At 36.6% G+C, this 21,984-nt stretch overlaps 2 protein-coding genes across 4 annotated transcripts; both read right to left on the minus strand.

The window, feature by feature from the left end:
• Positions 1-806: 806 nt before the first annotated feature.
• On the minus strand, positions 807-14,101 carry LOC149016935 (phosphatidylinositol/phosphatidylcholine transfer protein SFH8-like). 3 transcript variants are annotated; one of them, XM_089151230.1, is made up of 15 exons: positions 13,903-14,101; positions 13,760-13,835; positions 9,644-9,947; positions 8,931-9,030; positions 8,352-8,618; positions 8,172-8,249; positions 7,960-8,061; positions 7,820-7,869; positions 7,598-7,697; positions 7,413-7,478; positions 5,405-5,518; positions 5,187-5,328; positions 3,384-3,781; positions 1,273-1,347; positions 807-1,145 (listed from the first exon to the last, which is right to left on the minus strand). In XM_089151230.1, the coding sequence occupies exons 2-15, from the start codon at positions 13,791-13,793 to the stop codon at positions 1,125-1,127; spliced, it is 1,851 nt and encodes a 616-aa protein (XP_089007356.1). In that variant the 5' UTR covers positions 13,794-13,835; positions 13,903-14,101; the 3' UTR covers positions 807-1,124. The 3 variants fall into 3 exon arrangements, with proteins under 3 accessions (XP_089007356.1, XP_089007354.1, XP_089007355.1); XM_089151228.1 differs by having other exon boundaries at positions 5,405-5,521; XM_089151229.1 differs by having other exon boundaries at positions 5,405-5,521; positions 13,993-14,087.
• Positions 14,102-15,182: 1,081 nt separating this feature from the next.
• Positions 15,183-19,987, minus strand: LOC149016936 (bifunctional nuclease 2-like). The gene is made up of 10 exons (XM_089151231.1): positions 19,661-19,987; positions 19,251-19,559; positions 18,847-19,017; positions 18,657-18,706; positions 18,477-18,533; positions 18,270-18,335; positions 18,098-18,172; positions 16,600-16,718; positions 16,007-16,098; positions 15,183-15,676 (listed from the first exon to the last, which is right to left on the minus strand). The coding sequence occupies exons 2-10, from the start codon at positions 19,549-19,551 to the stop codon at positions 15,621-15,623; spliced, it is 987 nt and encodes a 328-aa protein (XP_089007357.1). The 5' UTR covers positions 19,552-19,559; positions 19,661-19,987; the 3' UTR covers positions 15,183-15,620.
• Positions 19,988-21,984: the final 1,997 nt, after the last annotated feature.

Here is a 21,984-nt window from a genome sequence, read left to right on the forward strand (position 1 = left end):
GGAATCAAAGTGCAAACTGCAGCATCATTTTTAATCCATGAGTTATTCCTTGGCTATTACCCTGATAACATTGCTGTCATTTAGTTTGTCACTCCAACAATATATTAGACAACCTTGATGGACTATACCCAGCAATACCCAACCTCCTGAGTTATCATGTGTATCTCACCTGCACAAAATAATACTGTTAAGTCCTTATAGTAAACTCTTTTGAAGGAGTGAATAAAGATTATCAGCATTTTCTTCGGACATATGTGTATTGGTAAGCTTTTCGAAGATTATCATGTGTTTCTTTCCTTCTCTTCTTTCGTTTTCCATTGAGACCACTGGGAATTTTTTTTTCTTGGTAAGACGAGATTTAAGCAACGCAAAAGCTCAAAGGAAAATAATTGATGCGTTTTTTGCCGAGCAACTAAGAAAAGAGTTATACCCTACAGGTGTCTTAAAAAAAGAAAAAGAAAGAAATGTCACATGATGGATGTCAGTGACTACGAGTCTGTAAATAAATCATAAATGAATTTGAGGCAAAACAAGATTCTAGAACATACAGATTACAGAAAATTTCAGGTCTGGGTTATACGTTTGAGGTATATATATTACATCTCTATCAAGGTCAGGTTAAGATTTCATGGTTTTCTCTTTTTACCAAGCAGAGTTCTCCCATCAATTCTTCCTAAAAACGGTTTTGAAGCTTTAAACAAGATGAACAATCCAACTGTAGAATGGTTTAGCAGTGGAAGTTCTACATCTGTTTTGCGAAGGGTGACAAAATTGTGAAAGATTAATGACCCCTCCCCAACTTACCAGCGTCCCAAAACATTTTAGCTAAGAATGTTTTGCACCTAAACAGATTTCAGGCTTCATTTATTTTGCGAAATAGAGTACATGGTCCGCAACAATCAAAAATTAAAGAGGGATTTAAAAACAATCAGAGAACAAATACACACAATTACACGAGAAGCTGAACAAATTTTACTTCATTTCAGCAATTTCTGTGATATACATAGAACCGCAAATAATTCCTGCCAGTTCACCCTTCTCGGAGAACTATTTGCATCACAAATATCTGTATTATATGATAGAGTAGATATACCGCCAGAGTGCACTCCAACATAGTCTCTTCATCACCAGCAAAATTTCTTTCTCTGTTCAACATAGATTAAGACGGGGAATCCCATTATCAAAAGACCAAGACCAAGTACAGGCAAGACCAAAACATACTAGAAAAATATTATTATTGGACATAAATTGATAGATTTCTCTCAGACTTACTCGGAGCTTTGCTTCTTCTTGACCATCTATGTACGCAAGCAAATCCTCTTGCCTCATCAGAGCTTCATGCAGAGCCTGGCAAGAAACCAAAACGATACACAATCAATCAATCGTGAATCTATGAAAGTGAAGCACAGTAGCATTAATGCACTTGGATACTAACATTAACCAAAAACTAATTAAATTTAACAACATTAGGTCATTGAAATTACAAGGACCGTTTTAGGTGCAAGGAGAAATATAGGTGAACCTGGTGAGGAGAATTACTCAAAGCATAGAGCATTCAAGTCTGACTTCCTATGAATAGCAACCTGCCATGTTGACCTACTCATTTGTTCCCCAGATAAGTAAAAATCAACATCTGGAAAAATATTGGGATGTTGTGACCTGGTGTCAGGTGACACCAGCCTGATCCAATTTGTTGCATTGATCTAATGTAAAATGTGGTCCAATATTAAAACATTTGATCTACAGATTGCCATTCTAACACACCCCCAGGCCCCCACCCGAGGGGGGGGGGGAAGAACTGCCAAACCGTATGCATCGCCCAGCAAGTCAATGGTTGTCCAGAGATCCCTAATCCTTGAAGCAATACAAACCATCAAGGTCAAGGTCTACACAGTCAAATCATCCCCCCAGTCCATGAGAACATCGCAGAATAAATTATTCTACTACAGCTTACAAAGGACCATATCCTGTCACACCTCAAACAAAAGACTAGCCTGTCCAAAATTTCACTTAGATAAGACTCGAGCAACATCAACCAAATATGCATGAAAATTTGCATATAATTTCCACAAAACTTTTAATAAAAGAAATCAACCAAATATGCAGACGCTAAATTAAAACTTAACGTGAATTGAAGAAAGAAGCAATGACTATTGACCTATAATTGATGGGACAAGACTCAAATTAATTTATGCAAGGACGTAACAAGGCAGCTAGTTATCATCTATAAACCAAGTGTGAGAGACAAGAGGCTCAAATTATGAGATTAATATATCTTTGATAGTATTGCATCATAAGCATAAAAAAATGAGAATGTCTTAATACTGGGATAAGAAAAATATCCCATAACTCAGAGCACTTTGCAGGCTGTAAAAATAAACATGCCAACAAGCTTCAAATAATAAGAATCAACCAAGATCTATAATTTCCCAAACATGCTGACGTTGTCAAAAAAGATGTCGTCAATCTCGTGGAGATCACCTGACATGACCTGGTTTTGAAAATTTTACAGGTTGAAAGTGAAAGATTACTTGGCATGAGAGGATGCCCAAAAGTTTGAATACAGCACCAAGTACAGTTGATCCCCAGAAATGAGAACAAAAAATGTGTATTTATAGATTGTAGAAATCTTCTAAAGGAATACAAAGTGACAAACTAGTGACAAACGGTTCTCATAGCTTGGTTTTCAGTAATACCAGCATAGAGCATTCTGATGGATTTGAAAGATAAAACAGTAATATGTTTATATGGGTCAGAAATTCAGTAAAAAAATACACTTAAATAAGTCAGGGCAAGAACCGAGCCAGAAGCAGATTGATGGTGAAGCATGTTGGAAGATCCCAGAGAAAAATAAAAAAGGCATAAGTTAGTGGAGACCAGTGATCATTTCACCATTTAATCCACAAATCTGACCTAGATATATGGAGTGGGTGCTCAGACCAGCCACCACAACTCCAACCACACTCTGCTGGAGGTATTTGGCATACCACTGGTCATTGGTAAAAAGTTACAACCAATCTAATGTAAGTGCTGCAGATTAATCAAAAGAGTTAGCCTCCAGACACACCACATGGAACCCATTCAATGCAACTGTAATAACTGCCACATTCAATTTTCTGGTTGCTGGGCATGGTGGGCCATGCAGTTGACTACCGGACACAAGCCACACATGGTATCACGAAGATCCAAGATATACTCAGCATGGTGGGCCCTGCAGTTGCCTACTAGAGACAAGCCACAGATGGTATCATGGAGATCCAAAGTATAACCCACAGTCAGCCTCCCAGAGCATCAGTCTCTATGGCTGATAGTAGCAGGCATGACAAGGGTTCTAAGTGCACATGGTGTAAGCTTTTTGGCATCAATTAAACAAGTAATCTTACCTTCTTTGTAGAAATCAGCTCTGCTTCCAGTGCATCCACACGATAAACAGCAGCATTTAACAACTCCTCTTTCTCATACGGCATCTCAGATGGCTTTGATTGAAGTGTGCCCACCTTAATCTCCAGTTCACCAAGCTTTTTCAGTACAGATGAAAGGAGGTCTGCCTCGGTAAATCCAGGGGTTGGAGAAGGGGGGCGGAACTCCTCCTTGGGCAGTGAATTGAGTGCAAGAGCGGGAGCATTGTTGTTATGATTGGATACATCTGGAAGCTTCTTGGTCACTCGGCAAATTACAGAATTGAAGAAAGCAAAGAGGGTCATGCAAAATGCCATAAGCATGGCAAATATATGTGCATGAATTCCTTCTAGAGTCTTCTTGGTAGGCAAAGGAAGATCTCCTGCATTTGCATATTTTCAGTAGATGTAGCTAAACAATCATAACAATCATAACAATCCTAAAATCCTAAAACTAAACTAAAACCTGATACCTAACAGTTAAACCATAGAGGATCTCCACTCATCTCAGTGTTGAGTTTCATCTCAAAATAAATAAAGGATATCATATGGTCATGGTGAATACAGTACATAAAATCTCATGATATTTGTTTTTCTTTAGGATAGCATAAGGTCATGGTGAATACACTGGTTCTCAAAGTGGCTGCCTAGGCTCATGATTCCTGTTTTTCTTTACGATAGCATATGGTCATGGTGAATACACTGGTTTTCAAAGCGTCCACCTAGATAGTAAGGCAGTTTTTCAGCCGCCTTCTTTTGCCACTACTTTGTTGACATGCACTTTTTCAGCTGTTTTTTCTGCCTAATTGCTTCTACTTTATCCCCTTGTGCGCCTTATTGCCTCCTAGACGCCAAAGTGGTCTTCTTTTGACGCTTTGTACATAATAATATTTTTTCTTATTTTTTTTTAAAACAAATTTTAATTCTACAAAGTCGTATACAAATTTCATAGTTAGTCATTTTGGAACCGGGAATCAATTAATTGTTAGATGGATAATGATTTGGAAATCAAAATAATGTGATCTATTAATTTATCATATTCGGTAAAAAAAAGTGGTAAAAAACAGACATATCAATCCTGATTTGGATTCGAAAATTATTTGTTTATTTAAAATTAAAAAAAAGTGAAAAAAAATTTTGGTCAAATAATGCCCCCTAAAATTAATGTCACCACTTGAGTTATCCAATTTATCAATCAAACCCCACCTTGTGGATTTCTATGTTAACTTATGGGGTGAACAAAAACTTCCTTATATAAAGAAAATAGGCATTATAATAGGCTTTGCTCCATCTTATGATCACTATATCGTTATGATGCTTGATGAGATGAAGTTATGCTTGTGTTTTTTTGTATTTTTTTTCATAATTATGATTCTTAATGCTTGTTTTTTGGATGAATGTGATTCTTGAATGTCTGTTTAGCTTAAAATAGAAATTTCTCAGTTTAAATGTAGTTGCACTGAAAAAATTAGACCCAACTACTTTGATCACCTTACTGTCGTCTAGGCGCCACTTTGTCGCCCAATCACCAAGGCAGAGCCCCAACCGCTTTGGTTGCCTTGCCGCCTTGGCAACCATGGAACTTCAATATAGTTCATAAGATCTCATGATATCAGTCTTTCTTCATTTTTTAAGAATATTCTACATGTAAAGGATTTCCTATTTCCCACGCTACATAGCACATCAAGCTTAAAGGTTTTAAAGGTGGTGGTTCATGAAACTGAACCTCAAGTAGCAAAGAAATTAATCAATTGATGGAATCATGGAAGCCAGAGTGATGTTGCTGACCTTTGGAAGAACAGTCCTCCTGGAGCACCTGAAAGGAAACTTGTTTCTTCCATCCAGCATCAACAGCTTTGTCAACCATTGGAACATATTCATCAAACTCTGAACAACCACCAGCCAAGCTTGTCTTCCCAGCTACTTTGGCCTGCACTTTGATCACAACATTTAGAGATAAGCGAGCACCTACTTGTATAGCAAAATAGAGATAAACGGGCACCTACTTCTTCATGAACAGGAGTCAAACAAAAATTTGAATAACTATTCATTCCTTTAGGGGAAGAAAAGTCTTCAGCTTCAGAGCCTGACTCAGCAGTTGATGTGTCACCTCCTCTAAACTGCTGCAACATGCAAACAGAACAACGATTCAGAGTAAGGTTTGGCTATCCATAGATTTGTAGTCATGCATAAGTGCCTCACCACCAAGAATCGTAAGAAAGGTGATCTTACTTGCCCTAGGATATGAGGATGGAGCCTAAAAGAAGATATATTGAAATCATTTACTAACAAAGTGGTCAAATAGGGAAAGTGGGACTTTGAGGGAGACACTAAAATGACGTGGATGAGTAAACTACTTGTATTAAGAAGGTTGCTGAAGATGTCCTAGGAAAATTGAAAGGAAAAAGTCATTACTTAAGAGAGGCTCGATGGTGGGATTAAGAGGTAAAGTACTAGTAATGGATGAGGACATTAAGAACATATGGTAAAGTTCAAAAACCTACTAAATATAGATAATTCGAAAAACTGAGTAATAGTATTCCAAAAGACCCATCAAAACACCACATGTTGTACATATGAAGAATTTGGTGCTTGAAATCAAAGACATTTTACAGTGGAAGAAAGTAGGAAGTGCATGAGACCAAGTGAGATCCCAATAAAAGTGTAGAAGAGCTTAGGAATCTGAGGTTTATCATGGCTAAAGAAGCATTGTAGTTCCATCAACAAAAATGAAGGTAAGATATTAAATTGCAATAACTATGTATAAAGGCAGAAAACTAATGAGCTAATACTATGAAATTATGGGAGAGAGTTAATTGAAAAGTTAAGACCCACCTAAGACAATAAACTACCATTATGTTCTATAGAGAGTCAAATTGGTTCTGTTCTAGGAAGATTCACACGGGAGCTATTTACCAAATTAGGAGACTTACTGAAAGATTTAGAGATTGAAAAAAGGATCCCTAACCAAGAAAACTCTTATGGTAAGAGTTCCAAACAGTTAGCCGGTAAGTACTAGGGAACAGAAGTGTTTTGAGTGAATCCTTAATTATTATTGGACTACATCAAGGATTAGATTTACGCATCTGTTTGTGCCTCTCATGGATTTAACCAGAGACCTTCCAGAATTGGTCTGTTGGTGATTGATTGTTGCTTGCTTATGATATTTTTTGGGACCTTTGGGTGGATGAGACCAAAAGCAGGGACTAACGTTCAAGATGGAGTTATAAAAATCAATATTGAAGGTTTTAGGATTAACTAAAACAACGACATATTATATGATTGGTAACTTAGAATATGATGGAAAATAAAGTGGTGACAATTGATAGTATGAGAACTCCTCAAAGTGATTGTTTTAGGTAATTAGGCTCAATCACAAATAAAGAAGATGATAAAGAGAATGATGCATCAGAAATTGTTAAATAGGATATTAAGCGGAGACACACATCTAACGTATTGTTTGATCTGCATAGATCTTTAAAGCTTAAAAAGAAAATATTATAAGACAGTCATATGACTGCGATGACATATGCAATGGAATGATGGGCAATTAAAAAAAAAACCCATATAAATAAACTCAACCACAGTTGAAGATAAGAAAGACAAGATGTATAAAGTGAGGAAGTGAGGATTGATCATGATAGAGTAGCTCTAATTCATGATAAACTAATAGAAACTCACTATAGATAGCATTACCATGTCCAAGAGGCCTTTGGATGCTCTATAGTACGGAGGATAAATTTGTTTTAGACAGAAGGAACTAAATATGCCAAGGGCAAACTTAAAAATGACCCTAGGAGAAGTGATGACAAAAATATGCTTGGGCTTTGGTCTTGTGTGAAGTACGAACTAGAATAGAGCTGATTCAAGAGCATGGATAAATGCAGTTTAACCCATTTAGAAGGAGCTAGGCTGAGATGTTGTGCTATTTTTTTTTTTTTTTGCACAAAAATTTCGTTCTGTAACTTCAAAGACCATCCTTACTGGGTAATTTGGCTTATCATAAGCAATTACCTTCCCCTCACTGTTGGAAACTGTAACAACTTGTCTAGAACATTGTGCTTCACCATTAAGAACCATCTGCATTAAAATGCAAAAGCACACACTCAACCATTTTACCAATAACTGAAAAGGAGATTGCTCCAAGACTAACCCTGCAACAATGAAATAAGCCAAATAATCCCAAGTACACCACAAACCTTATATATGTTTGGGTCCTTCCATGGCCCCTTATCTGACCTCATGCAACCCCCTTGATCCGCACAGCTACATGTACCGCCTAGAAAATCTGGCAACTCACTGCATACATCAAACACATTGCAGAAGTTTAAAAGTAGACAGCACAATTACAATGTGAAACAGGGATGGCCACTACAATTTACTATGAAGCTGACTTCAATTTAAGTATTAAACAAAATTACCTAGAATCAATTACTTCAAGCAACTTGGGCAGGTACTTGTTCCCAATCACCTGCAGAGAACATGAGATACAACTCAGACCAGAAATAATAAATCAATTAAGAAAAGCACTTTACATAAAAGGATGGTTTTGGTGGAGTACATGGATCTTTGAAGTTGTCTTGGGATCAAGAAAAGTCTTCACAGTGTTCCACACAAGCCTAAAGCCAGGACCAGCATTGATGATAAACATTTGGTAGAGTGTCTGCAACAATGTGTTTCTATGTCATAACTTGTAAGACAACAAACATGCGATGGCATATCAGCATTTCAGTGCATAAGGAGCTACAATGCATCATTTTAGGGACAACATACCTCAGGGAAATTGTCACCATCAATCTTCTGCAGCCGTACAATGAGCTCCCGTGCAGCCTTGCTGAAGTTTTTCAAACCCTGAAAAACAGATAAATCGAACATGTAGAATCCAGATTATAAAATCCCCACAAGTAAAACCATTCCAGCCAACTAGGAGAAAGAAGTGCACAGAAGGCCTACCACGCCTTGAACATCCAGAATCGTCGTACTTGAATCAATGTGTCTTTTTGCAGCAATTGAGCAAGCCGGAAATTTCACTACAAAGCTCCTTTCGAACTCCTTTACATGGTATTTGAGATACCTATCAATTGTTGTCACTTGCATGAGTTTGTTTGGATCAACCTTTCCAAGTCTTTCAATGTAAACAGGCCTTCCCTCCTTATCCACGCCATGGTAACCATGAGGATAGTACTGTATAACTTCATTATACTCGTGGAACTCAAAATCCTGATGATCAACATAGAAACATGTTGATCAACCTAGAAACAAGAATGAACCACAATCTGGACTTCAGGACTTAAAATAAAGGATACAAATGAACACCAAAAAATCCAGATCTGGGCCAAAATCTATAGCTTCTGAATTCAGCAGCTGAGATAAAAATCCCCCGAATACCAATTCTTTCATCCAAATGCAGCTTGAAAAAGATTTGAGTAGGGTACCACTTCCATTAGTAGGTAGCTAGGTTTTTTATTAAATATTTCATTAATAAAAGGAAAGGAAAAATATCTTTGAAACCCATTAGTAAAATCCTATTACCTCTTGAAGAGTGTCAACACCAAAGTCTTTCCTCCATTGAAGCATTTCGGCCCACATATGCTTTGCTTTCTCAATATCAAATTTTCTCGCTTTCAGAAATCTGCATAAAAATTAATATTGAGCACATTATGAAATTGACATATATCAAATGTTAACCAAGTAAAATATCAGCACATAAGCTAAACAAGAATATGAAAAAAATTAGATCATTGGAAAATTATTAGAAACAATGAGCTACTGATCTACCATGTCTTCCACTCTTCTACAAAAAAAGAACACAAATATCCTAGAAAACAAAATCAATGCGAAATAAGTAGAAATAGCTGCATAAAGATTTTCAAAGAGCTGGTGGACAGCAGCTAACAAATAATCAAGATCATTGACAAACCACTCATAAATGAAGGAAATCTACAAAATTCCAAGTTAACATTTTTAAAGCAGCTACAAATTTTCAAATAAATCAGATGGAGATCAACTAGATCAAAAAATTGTTTTCAATTGTCAACTATTTATATATCAATGAATATTTCCAAATGAAATGCAGAAACACCAAAAAATATTAATTATGAAGACCAGAATTCTCGCTCAACTAAAGTCACGAAATCATTATTGTGTGGACTTTGTATAAAGAACATGAAAAAGGTACACATGATTTCAAGATGTACTTTTCACAGTCAGACATCACCCTGATAAAAATAGAAGAAAAGTAGTACCTTAACATCATATGATAATCATCAAGTTTGGGAGGTAGAAGTTCATCCAAAATCAATGCTTGCCGAAATGCATCAACAGCCTGTAGCTCCTCAACATCCCGAACATCCTCAATTGGAACAAAAGTAACCCGGCTCTCACTTTTTCTTCTACTGCTCTTTTTCTTGAGCGAATGCCTAAACTTGGTGGAAGCATTGAGAGCCTTCTTCTTAAAAGACCCAATTCTTGTCTTCCTTTCATCCTCGGAATTTTCAAAATCAGATTTCCTCTCTTTTCTTTCATCGTGACCTGAAAAACCTTCAAAGCCTGTGGTGTAGTACAAAATCAGCAATTAAATAATGGATACTAAATAGCTTATGCAGTTCCAAATCCATGCCATTATACAGTAACAAATAGCATCATGCCCTACACCATATTCAAGAGAGAAATAGTCATCAGATATCCACTGCCTGACAGGAATGAGCAAGTCCAAGATGGTGCCAAATAAAGGCGATGCAAAAATTCCAGTAGATGGTTCCTACCGCCTTCCTAATATATGGGGCAACTTCTTCTGTTTATGACAGTTGTCAAGGTGGTGCAATGCATCCAGGAGTTCTGGCGCTTCCTTTCGGGTGTCACCCTGGTTGCCTTGTTTTTCCCTGGCTCAAACCCCTTGACTTGCCTAGGCACTGTGACAACTATGGTGTATGATTGATTTCATAGAAGGAAAATGCATAAATACACCCAAAATAAAAAGAATGAAGACAACTGTCCATCCCACTGATCTGTAAAAATATTTCCTAGTTTCACTTCCATGTTCATATTTTTATGGATGTCAAAAGATACTCTTATTGGATATATCTGCAACAATAGACCTCACAATTCTATTGCGATCAAAGAACTCACCACAAACTTCACTGCCCACGGAGTTTACTTCAATTAGCACTTCACCCATATTTAGCCCCAAGATATCCTCCGGAAGTGAGAATATCTGAATGCTCTTAACTACTCTTTAACACCCGTGGCAGCCATTAAAGCTTCTGAATTTCTGCAACTTCTTCAAGGAACACCTTCTACATGTAAGTACACACATTCCCCAACCCCTACCCATCCCTCCCTACCTTGCCTCTCCCTTTGTGCAGCCTTTTCACATTTCCCCTTTCCATCTTCTTCCTTGCAGCATGTCTGGAAATTACAGAAAATCGTACAAAACCCTAAAACTCCTTATCTACTTCATTAAACCCTTCCCCTTTCTAGGCTTAGCATCACTCCCTCACTCTCAACCTTTGATCCTAAGTTACAACCCAAGATCAACCCTAAAACCCTAGAAGCTTCAACAACAAACCATAACCCTAGGACTGAATGGAGCTCATAAAACCGCAATTACAGAATCAGTTTCAGTCCAATTTCCTCATCATAAACCCCTGGCCAAACCTTAGTGCCTGCCTCTCAACCCTAGCCACCCTCCCTAGAGTCTTAGGCACATCAGGAGACCTAATTTTTAAACCCTAGATTGGGAATCAAATCTGAAACTGATATTCCACAGAACCAGATTTAGTTCTCTAATTTTCCAAGCCCTAACCCTGCTGGTTGAACCCTATTCCCTACCACAACTAATCCCAAGTCATCCTTAAACCCTAAAAACCCTCAAACATAAACCCTAGACCTACAACCGCGGCATATATTTGACCCTTGACAGGTGCTGCTCATTGAGAAATGACTAAGATCAGACCTGAAACAGTGAGACTTCACCTTAGTTATATTGCTGGTTCTATTTGAGAGGATCCTGAAGACTGGCCCAGACCCTAGTTTACATCGGATGAAGTTAAGAGTTATCACATTGGAGCTGGTTTTGGCAGTAGCTCCAATACATGAGAAGCTAAGAGAGAGTCGACTAAGGTGGCGTAGCCACATTCAATGGAGTTCTATGAATGTCATGAAGGAGTAAATATTTAGAATCTTGGCCACCCTATTATAATTTTTTATAATAATGGATAAGTACTGGTTCATAGGTATACCCAATCTTGAAGGAATCCATACTAATGGCGAGTAAAGAACATGCAAGGTTAACACCTTTCTGCTCAATGCATCAACCACCAATTTCTGGAAGGGTAGATGCTTTACTGCTTTATGGTTGATAAATAGAATGACTTCTTCCAGCTAGGAAGTGTCGCCAGAGTATCACCAGTTGTACCACAGAGTTCAATTCCATATAGTAACTAGAATAACACTTCCTGATGTTGTTAGATTTCTCATGCATAAAGCCATAGGATTTTACAGCTTCCTCCTCAGATGACTTCTTCCAATCAGGAAATGTCACCAAAACTTCAACAGTTCAACTGCATTCAATTCCATAGAGTAACTAGAAAAACAATTCCTGGTTTTATTAGATTTCTCATTGCATAAAGCCATAGGATGACATCATCGCACAAGAGCATTCATATCAATGTGTGAAGTGTTCATAGCAACCTCAAACAATCAAAATCAGGAAGATGTGCAACAGGTGTCTCTAGCATTTAGCGTTTGATAAGAGTTAAGAATTCAGTGATTGTGGGCCTACTGGGGCATCTATTCAAATTTACCCTGGAGTTCAATGCATTTTGTGACAGGCGTCAAAATGGTGCTTCTGAAGTGATGCATCCATAAGAAGAAGCCAAACCAAGTGAGGCATCAAAGAAAGATGCCAAACATTGAAAACTGAGCACTCTTGTGTATCCACAGATTAGGCCAAAATGCTTCAAATGTTTTCTGGATAAGCTTTGACACTCAATGATGATATTATAACAACAGCAAAACAAAAACAAAAACAAAAACAGAAACAAAAAAAGAGGAGATCACCTGGGCAGCTCAAGCACTTCTATAGGTTTATGTATAGTAATATTAAACTGCAGTACCCACACATGTTGTAAATGATGAAGGTGGTCAAGTCAAATACATCCAAGATGGTAGACAACAGGAAACTTTTGAATAAGCAACATATACAGATGCTAGGAAGTTGGTGAGTTCGAATGTTTGAACTTCTATTCATATAAACTGCTTGTGTTCAATGTCGTCTTCCACCCATGGATCTTAGCACCTAAGAGCATATCAACTGGTCAAGGAATCAATCTTATACTTCATTGCAATTTTGTTGATTACTTGATTGTCAATGCCAATTCACTACAAACTTTCTTTCTTTAGTATGAGGAAGGTTGGTATGTCACACAGGCTCATGCCCTCTTGAATGAAGCTTTTATTCAGCAACTTCTCTACTTCTCTGCAATTTAGTATGCTTTGTTGTACTGGGATTATAAGTGGAAATTTTGGTAGAACTGACCCTAGTACAAAATCAATTGTTTATTGAATATCTCATACTGGTAGCAATTCATTTGGAGTCTCCACAGCCTGTTAGATTTGCCAAATCAAATAACAATTCCTGAATCGCTCTTGGAAAATTAGCTAAAGTGGAGAAGTGACTTCCTCCCTGACCAAGGCAAAGACATTGCCAATTAATTTACTCTGGATTGTAGGAACTCTTGCTGTGGTAAATGCTAATAGCTTAGTTTCACTGAGCTCTTTCTTATCAAACTTTTTTTTCTTGCTTCTCCCCGGCTTGGTGTTGGGTAAACTATCAAGCAGATTCCTTTATTGTGGTTTGTAGGAAAACCTAACTCTTATTGTGGTAACGCTAACACCTTATTTCCCCTGGCCTCTTCTTTCTCCAGCTTCCTTTCTTGTTTCTTCCCAGGATTGGAGTAGGATATAGTATCAACGCAGATCTCTTTCTCTACTAGGACATTTACAGGGTTGAACACTGTGGGTTTAACCTATTACCAAGTTCACATCAAGATCAAGCCCAAGAAGATGTATTTCAATAATCCAATTGGAGACATCGTAATTTCTACAGTTAAACATGATTCGCATATACCATTAAGTTGTCATTCCAAGAATTTAATAAAAAAAAAATGTTAAGCGTAAACAAACGAGAACTCCCAACCTAACCAAACCAGGAAAATCACTGCTAATAATATTAACCAACGGTCAACAAAAAGTAGGAGCCGAGGGTGACAAAAGAAGGAAATTTTTCTCTCAAAACAAAGGGAAGCTCCTGAATATCAGACGTTACGCCAAGAGAGAGAGATCAAAACGAGAACACTCACAAGGCCGTGCAAATCGATCAAGCGGTCCCGACATATCCACGAACTCAATTAAGCATCACCGTACGAAGCCAAAACCCTAGAAACCAATAATCTGATGAGAACCATAACACCAAATTTAATTGCCATAAAACCATAGAAAGTACCTTGATTTCTCTTCACAATACTACAAGAATCGAAATAACTACACAATAAGTGTTGGATTTTCAGAATTACGATCTGCAACTAAACCTCACAAGCATCAAGCGTGGGAACTGGCGAGCGTACCGCGATGGATAAGAAAAACTACTAAACGAATAAGTAGATAGAAAAAAAAACATCCTACAGAGGAGCAATGGAGGGAAGGGAAGAAGAGGTCCAAACATTAATTAAAATGGACAGAATATTTCTTTATTAAAAAAAAAAAACAAAAAAAGGAATATGGAGAATTTAATTAGTTTATTCTCATTGGCCGAAGTGGGACATAGCTACCCAGCGTTGGGTAAAGTAGGCAACCCGTCTATTTGGTCGAATCTTGACCGACAATATTATTGGATTTTTCCTTTCGGCAAAATTGACTTTATGGAATTATTCGAATTTTCGTTTAGATTATAGAATAAGTAAGATATTTTTTATAATAAAATAAGAAAATTATTTACAAAAATCAAGAAATATCTTCATATTTTCGAATTTATTAAATTCTTGTTTTACGATTTTTTATCTTACTCCTTTTCTTTTTCTTTTCTTTTTTAATAAAATTAAAATTTCAGAAAAAGTAAAACTATGAAAAAGTTACAACATCCATATCCCCCAGACCTAAACTTAGCAACAGCCAACAAGAATGATTTTTAAAAAATCATCTCATATTTTCAATAAAACAATAAATTAATTATTCTTTAATAAAGAAAAGAGATGAAGCATGACATGTATAGAACTAATTGGAAAATTCCGATCCATTAGCCAACCCTATTAATATATTCGCTGGTTTGGAAGGTCAAATATCTTTCCTCTCGTTGACTTTGACAAAATCATCAATGAAACTTGCCTGCGATGCCAGGTGAGTTCATAATGAAATAATTGATGATGTCCATTACATGGAAACGCGTTGTTGGATTAGTTAGACGAGCTGAATTTGATCTTCTTACGCATTGACAAGAGAAAAGTGCTTGAAAAGTTCGTTGTCTGATTATATAAATATTTAAGAATCCCGTTCAACTACTCTATTGAAGAAGTTATCCTTCTACAGTGGCTATGTAACATTGTGATTGCATCTACTCTTGTTTTGCATTTTCTGAGTCGTTTTACATGAACATCTTCTAATGAATTCTGAACCAGCTTAAGTGTTCACTAGCACAAGATTCGCAGCACTCGGGTGGCATCGAAGCACCATTCACGGGTAAATAACTGCTTTTTGTTCTCAGAAAAAAAAAAAGAACAACACCTGAGATTGAAATGTGAACGTACAAGCACAATGGTGTCCAAAGGCAACAACGGATTACAAAATAGACAAACATTCACAATCTTAGTAGTTCCTGTAGAGATAGGGAGACTATTTATGATTTACTGCAAGAGACTTCTAGGAAAAGCACATTCGTCTTCCTGCACTGCATTAGCTGTAACTTTATGTACCAATATATATATATATATTCACAAGGTTAACCCTCCCCCCTTTTGTGGAGTCTAGGAGATGCACATTGCTGATTTGGCTGGTCTTCTCTGCCCTGAACAATTGCTTCTATATACAGTTTTGCTTGGGACCACTGGATCCATCAATAAATGAAAGGCGAGTTGGTCTTGGTGCAAATCAAAATACTGAATGGTGATGATTGACCAGCAAGTATATATCTCCAAGCATTGTGGTGGAGGGGTGAGAATCCTGTACAAGTCATTTCCAGTTCTTTTTACTAGACCGAAGTTGAGTAAGCTTGTCCCGCCATTGAGCTGTTGTACATAAGCAAAATGAAGGGGAAAAAACCCAAATCAGATAAGCTGCAATAGTTCCACTGCCAGTGGGAGGGAGGCTTGGGGAAAATCAAGGCCCCAATCATACAACTGAGGTTTCAAGATACACAACAAAAACACTCCAACAACCAGAACCAACCCATCTAGTTTTTGAAACTTTGTAAGGCCCTTGAAACACTTAAGTATCAGTCTAGCTAATTTTTTTCAACCACTCTCAATAAAATGAAACCATTACTTCTAAGAACCACTCAAAGGATTAACAACCCATCCATTGGAAATGTATGGCCAGCAAATCATCACAAAGCATACCTGCGTCTCTGTAACGTTCTTCTACAGCAGCAATCAGCATGTTGCGGACCAGATCAAACTCTTCGGTTTCTACACAAGGCTGACCACCAGGCCTGCAAACATTAGTTGCATCAGACTCCATTTATCAACCCAAAATCTATGCATGACCTGCAAACACACTACTAGAAACGCGAACCACAAAAGATAAAAGGCAGGTCAATTGCAAGCTTTCACCCTTCCACATTCCCCCCCCCCCCCAAAAAAAAAAAAAAAAAAAGAGAGAGCAGAAGCATAACCTAAACATTAATCACAATTGGACTCGTCTACATACATGGCATCCACAAATTTTTAAAGCTGATCCAAGTTTTCCAGCTGCTTTTTCTTTTTGAAGGTTTGAAAGATGATTTGATAGGTCTTAAAATATAGGGACAAATAATGCACATATCAGGCTTGATTTAAAACAAAAATTACCTGCTTCCATTTGCATTCATGCATAAGCAAGTAAATGTGACACAAGGATTCATTTAGGTAGGAGAGACAGAGCTCCCCTGCACTATCTTTAAGGTAATTCTACACCAATGCAACTTTTTGTTCTTATTTCATCAAAACTTTACCTATCAAGTTCTGTGAACAATAACCCATCTGAGAGAGGAGACTGTCCCACCAGCTTTGCATGTTCAACGATCCTCATTCCATCACTGGATACCAAGTATTTGTTGACTTGTATGGGAACCTACATTAGATTGGAAGATTAGCCGCAGCAGAAAAGAACAGTCAAATGCGGGAACGACTTTGAGCACTCCAAGAAAAAGGAGAGAATAGGAAAGAGTAGCAAAGTGGTAGCATCGAACAAGTTTTTTTGCAGATCTGACAGAAACACAAATTGACCCTCATTTTTATCATTCTTTAAAATTGAGTTCAATGAGCAACCTGACCAAAAATGACAATTTTTTAAAGGAGGGGGGGCGGGGGGAAGTAAGATTTATGTGCTGGTAAAGTTTCAAAAAAGTTGACAAAGATATGAAAAGAAAAATGATAAATAAATGTCACGATTCAAAAAATTAGGGATATAGAATCTGTAAAAATGTATGGTAGATGCAAAGATGATTAAACAGGGAAAAGTATGAGGATCAGTACAGCAGCCCAACCAAACCACTAGCTTAGGTAGGATAGTGTGACGCTTGCATATAATGGACGCAAAAACTTGAATAACTCCAATAGTTGGTACAGCTGTGAAAACTTGAATAACTTCAGTAGGTGGTTCAAAGTTCTTATGGAAAGCAGAATTGGTTTAAAAGGCAATGCATAAAAATCTGTAAAACAAAGTAAACTAGCACCTGATACAGTAAAAAAAAAACCAAGTAGACATTAACACAAAACACCACAGAAACTCGCACAATGAAAGAATTACAAATACACCACACAAAATGGCGCTGGAATTCTGAAAATTAAACTTTAATGTCTACCAAAATAAATAAAAAATAGAAAAGAACATGTAAATAAAATTTCCCCAGGTATGTTAAAATGGGCGATACATGCATAATATAAGTTTCAAAATCACTACTAAGACTTCTTGTGAAAAGGACTATGCCTAATAAACACAGGATAAACCAAAAAAACAGAACAGACAAGACCCATTTCTGGCCCCTGCCTCAGCAGAGTTACAGAGGGTCACTAAGCTACCAAATAGTGTATTCCAGCAAACTTCTGATAAAGACTAGCATAACTAGTCCACAACAATAGATACGTGCATGTGCAATCCATAGCTGTGCAAGTAAGATTTGCAATGGCACTCTTGATCAAAAACAAAGAAAGGATGGCCACAGGATAATAAGGACAGTATGAGTTCCAGTTTTTATGCTCCCTCCTGTTCACCCTTAAGAGTTAAGACCAGTTCTTCCAGCTTTTCCTTGGGCTAATACCCTTGCACAATTTTATTTATTTTTTCTCTCTTCAATAAATTTTCTCTTACATGATTATTGTTCTTAATTGTAATGGCCTTGCCACTACTCAATCGTCAGAACAAAAATGTCTGAAGTTTTTATTGAATGATGAAACAATAACATAGAAAATAACAGACATTAACACAATTTGACACGCCGAATAAATTACCTGGCATCTTACAGCAATGTTAATGGCATCGGAAGGTCGTAGGTCAAAGCTGACACATTCTGTTCCCTCACCAACCTGCAAACTCATCCCAAATACTGTAAGCCAGAATTTATTTAAAGTTACATTATTCTGAGCAAGCTAAACAACACAGGAATGTTATGCAGGAGCATGCCTTTGTAAGGTATAACTGAGCAAAATATGCCTCATGTACCCTCTTTGTTACTCGAACAAGTTTTACCTGCAGGAAAGAGGGTGGGACATCATTAGTAAACCAAATGGCAATATCACAATGGAAATCTGAAATGACAGAACATATAATGACATACAAATAGTCAAAACACAATTATGGAAGGGGGAAGGGAATGCAACAACAACATACCACATAACCCATCTTCTCGATCATTTCCTTCACTACTTCATATAAAGTGGGCCTTGCCTGTTTAGTAATCATAAAACAATTTGTTTTCTTATTCAACAAAAAAATTCTAGATAGTAGCAAGCTTCAACTTATAAACAGCAAAGATAATCACAAAACTTTTGAAAGAAGCAGCAGACGTACAATTTGAACATTGCGAACTGCAGCCATAAGCATAACGCTTGGCGTCTCCACTTTAATCAAGGAAACCCATCAATCATAAGACGGGAAGAAAAAAAGGGAAACATTGTCAAACATAAGAGTACACAAAAAAAAGTAATAATAGTAAGATTTTGAGACAAAAAATTCTGATGACCACCAAGAATATACTTACAGACAATTATTGGAAGATAAAGACCACTTCCATCCTCCATCTTCAGGACAATAGCAGGATGCGGAGCATACTCTGGTAGATGACCACCCTGTGGATTGTTATGCACGCACCTTAGGTGCTTACCATCTCGCATCTTTATCATGAATCCTTCTGGGCCACTTTTTACCTCCACTGTAGGATGGTAGAAGGAGCCAAGGTGATCAATTCATATACAAAATTTGCGGACCAAAAAACGATTGCATAGTAAGACAAGCCACCAAGTTCTTCAAGAACTGTAACTATAAAATTTACCCAGACCCAGGTGACATATACACATACAAGTACTGAAGAAAGGGAAAATCCAAGTTTTAATGGACTGAAAAAATGAAAACAAAAAAAATAGACGGGTCATTACACAAGCATACCGGCTTCAACCACACTGGAGTTCACGTAGTCTTCATCCTTGTCATTAAACTTATCTGCCATGCTACCATTACCATTGGAGGAAGAATTGATTCTGCATCTCACTGTCAAACACTTCTCCTTATGCTCCAGAGCGAACAAATTTCTCATCTTAACGCCGTCTCTCAAGCTCCCCTGTAAGCCCCAGAATCCACTTCTAAACGATTTGACCTTCATGAGAGATCCATTCACTGGCAGAGTAAAAGCTCCAACTTGCTTTGATCGAACCGCAGGGCAAACAACTGGTCCTTGTAGGGTTTCCATCCGGCAACCTTTCATATTATAGATATCAATACCGGGATAATCAAATAAGTACACCGATAAAGAGAGATTTCAGAATTTATAAAATAAAAACAGAGAGAAGTAATAATACCAGAACAGCTGAGAACTCCGCAAGATTTCAAACTCTGGCTCTCTTTTTTTTTTTGGGTTGCAGATCACAGGAATTTCTGAAGATGAGGGACACGAATAATATGAAAAATAAGAAAAATCTCGTCAGCTACAAGCGAAATTAGTGGAATTTACACGATGAGAAGCTTGGAGTTGAAGATAAAAGTGACCGAGCCTCGAAGCGATAAGGACATGAGAGCAGAACCCTTAAAAATAAATAACGAAAACAAAAGATTTCTTCTATAGATCGAGGAGGCAAGGTACGCGTGGAGAGTACAGAGACCAGAGAGACTGACAAAAAAAAAAAAAAAAGTGGATGAGAATGATGAACTCAGACTAATAGCGGATAACGCAAGAAATCTACCTGAAGGAATTAGTAATCGTCTCTCGAAATCAGTGCACACAACTGGCCCTTTTTCTAATGCTACGTTATTACCTTTATGCCCTCTTTTTCTGATATAATGGCATTTTGACTTTTTTTTTTTTATTTCCTTTTCCGGTATAAAGGTTAATAGCTAGCTAGCAAATGAATTACATTAATGGAATCTACATTCCGCAAAATTCGAAGCTGGCATGTAAACGGATAGTCAGAAAATCGATTTTGAAATTTTGTGCTTCACACGTTTAGTTGTTGGATTCAAATTCGGATATATTAATTTTAAGTTGAATATTATCTTATTCGATTAGATATTTAACGAAAACTCTTCGAATTATTTAAAGCTTAATTTTGAAAAATACTTCATATACATTCATTAATATTAATTAAATATGTTTAATTACCAATACAGCACTACATTAATTGGACTCAACGCTCAATAAGAAGTTTAAAACCCCATTTAGATTCTAACATTTTTATCGGTCATTATTTTGAATTCGGATTGGATATAATCTGATTAGCTAAACAAATTCTAATTCGTTTATAAATTAATACAGTCGACGAATGTCGGATTTAAATTCGGACAACATGTTTAACAATCGAATTCGCATTCATATATTATATCTCCGAAGTAAAAAATCATTCTATGTAACATACCCTCTTTGATCCCAAAATTAGTCTCACACTTCCTCCCATTAACTGCTTTGATAAAGTACATGGTTTACCCAAAATGGCCTATTTTAAAATACGACAAAATTTTCCCCTTTTTTTTTATAACCCTAAAGATAACAAAATAACAAAGGCATACATTTTTGTATATTTCTCCACCACATAATAAGAGTTTGGATTGTTTGAACAAAAAAATGAGAATAAATAATTCATATCTCCCATGTGTGTGCATGAAAAATTAATGTTTTTTTCCTCTCGCAACCACATGTAATACCAATAGACCCTCTATTATTTTTGGACAAAAATTAAGAATCATATGACAAACATCTACAGCATGAAAAGATAAGGAAACCAAAGGGTTGAGGGTTCTTATTATTTTGGAATGTGGATTTGTTATTAGCTGAATCAATTTCCAAGCGTTCAAGAAAATAGCCGAACTTTTCGAACCCTTCATAACTTGGTAAAAATTATGAATATCATTTGATTTTATGATCGAATTATGTCTATCTTTATCTTGACTTACGGTACACGATTATTTTCCATGTTTTGAATAACTTAGCTCAACCATAACTTAATGTTTCAATTAAATTTTGATGAAAATGAGTGACCCATCACTATACTAAAGATTTCACACCAAATATTGTATAAAATGCTCCGTGAGGCACTTGAGACCATTATGAATCACTAATGGACCAACACCTATCATTGAAGTTTACAAATAATTTCAGTCTTCATCTTATAGCATCCATTTTCTCATTTCTCTCTCCCCGTTTAACTTGTGAATTCTTTAAATATGAATTTGTGAGACACTATTTTTGTTTTTTCTCTCTTTGAAGTAGCTCTATTTTTATATATTGGGGATTGGAGGTAATACATATAAGGTGGAGCTACGCCAAACCCCAAAGGGGATTATTTTCTTTTTGTATAAGATGTGAAAGAGTTACACGTCATATTTTCTTACCATATATGATAAAAGGGGATTATTTTATTTTTGTATAAGGTGTGAAAGAGTTAAATGTCATATTTTCTTACCATATATGATAAAAGGGAATTATTTTCTTTTTGTATAAGGTGTGAAAGAGTTACACGTCATATTTTCTTACCATATATGATAATTGTTGGACTAAAATGTTAAACTAATAAGAACGATTAAAAAAATGTTGTTATGAATTATTGATAACCCAATTTATAATTGAAAAAAATACATGGTTGGCAAAAGAAAAAGAAAAAGAAAAAAGGGGAATGAAAGGCAGCATAAGTCT

This window comes from Hakea prostrata, chromosome 4, assembly GCF_041222555.1.
Source record: "Hakea prostrata isolate BN-2017 chromosome 4, UWA_Hpros_2, whole genome shotgun sequence".
Classification (NCBI taxonomy): Eukaryota; Viridiplantae; Streptophyta; class Magnoliopsida; order Proteales; family Proteaceae; genus Hakea; species Hakea prostrata.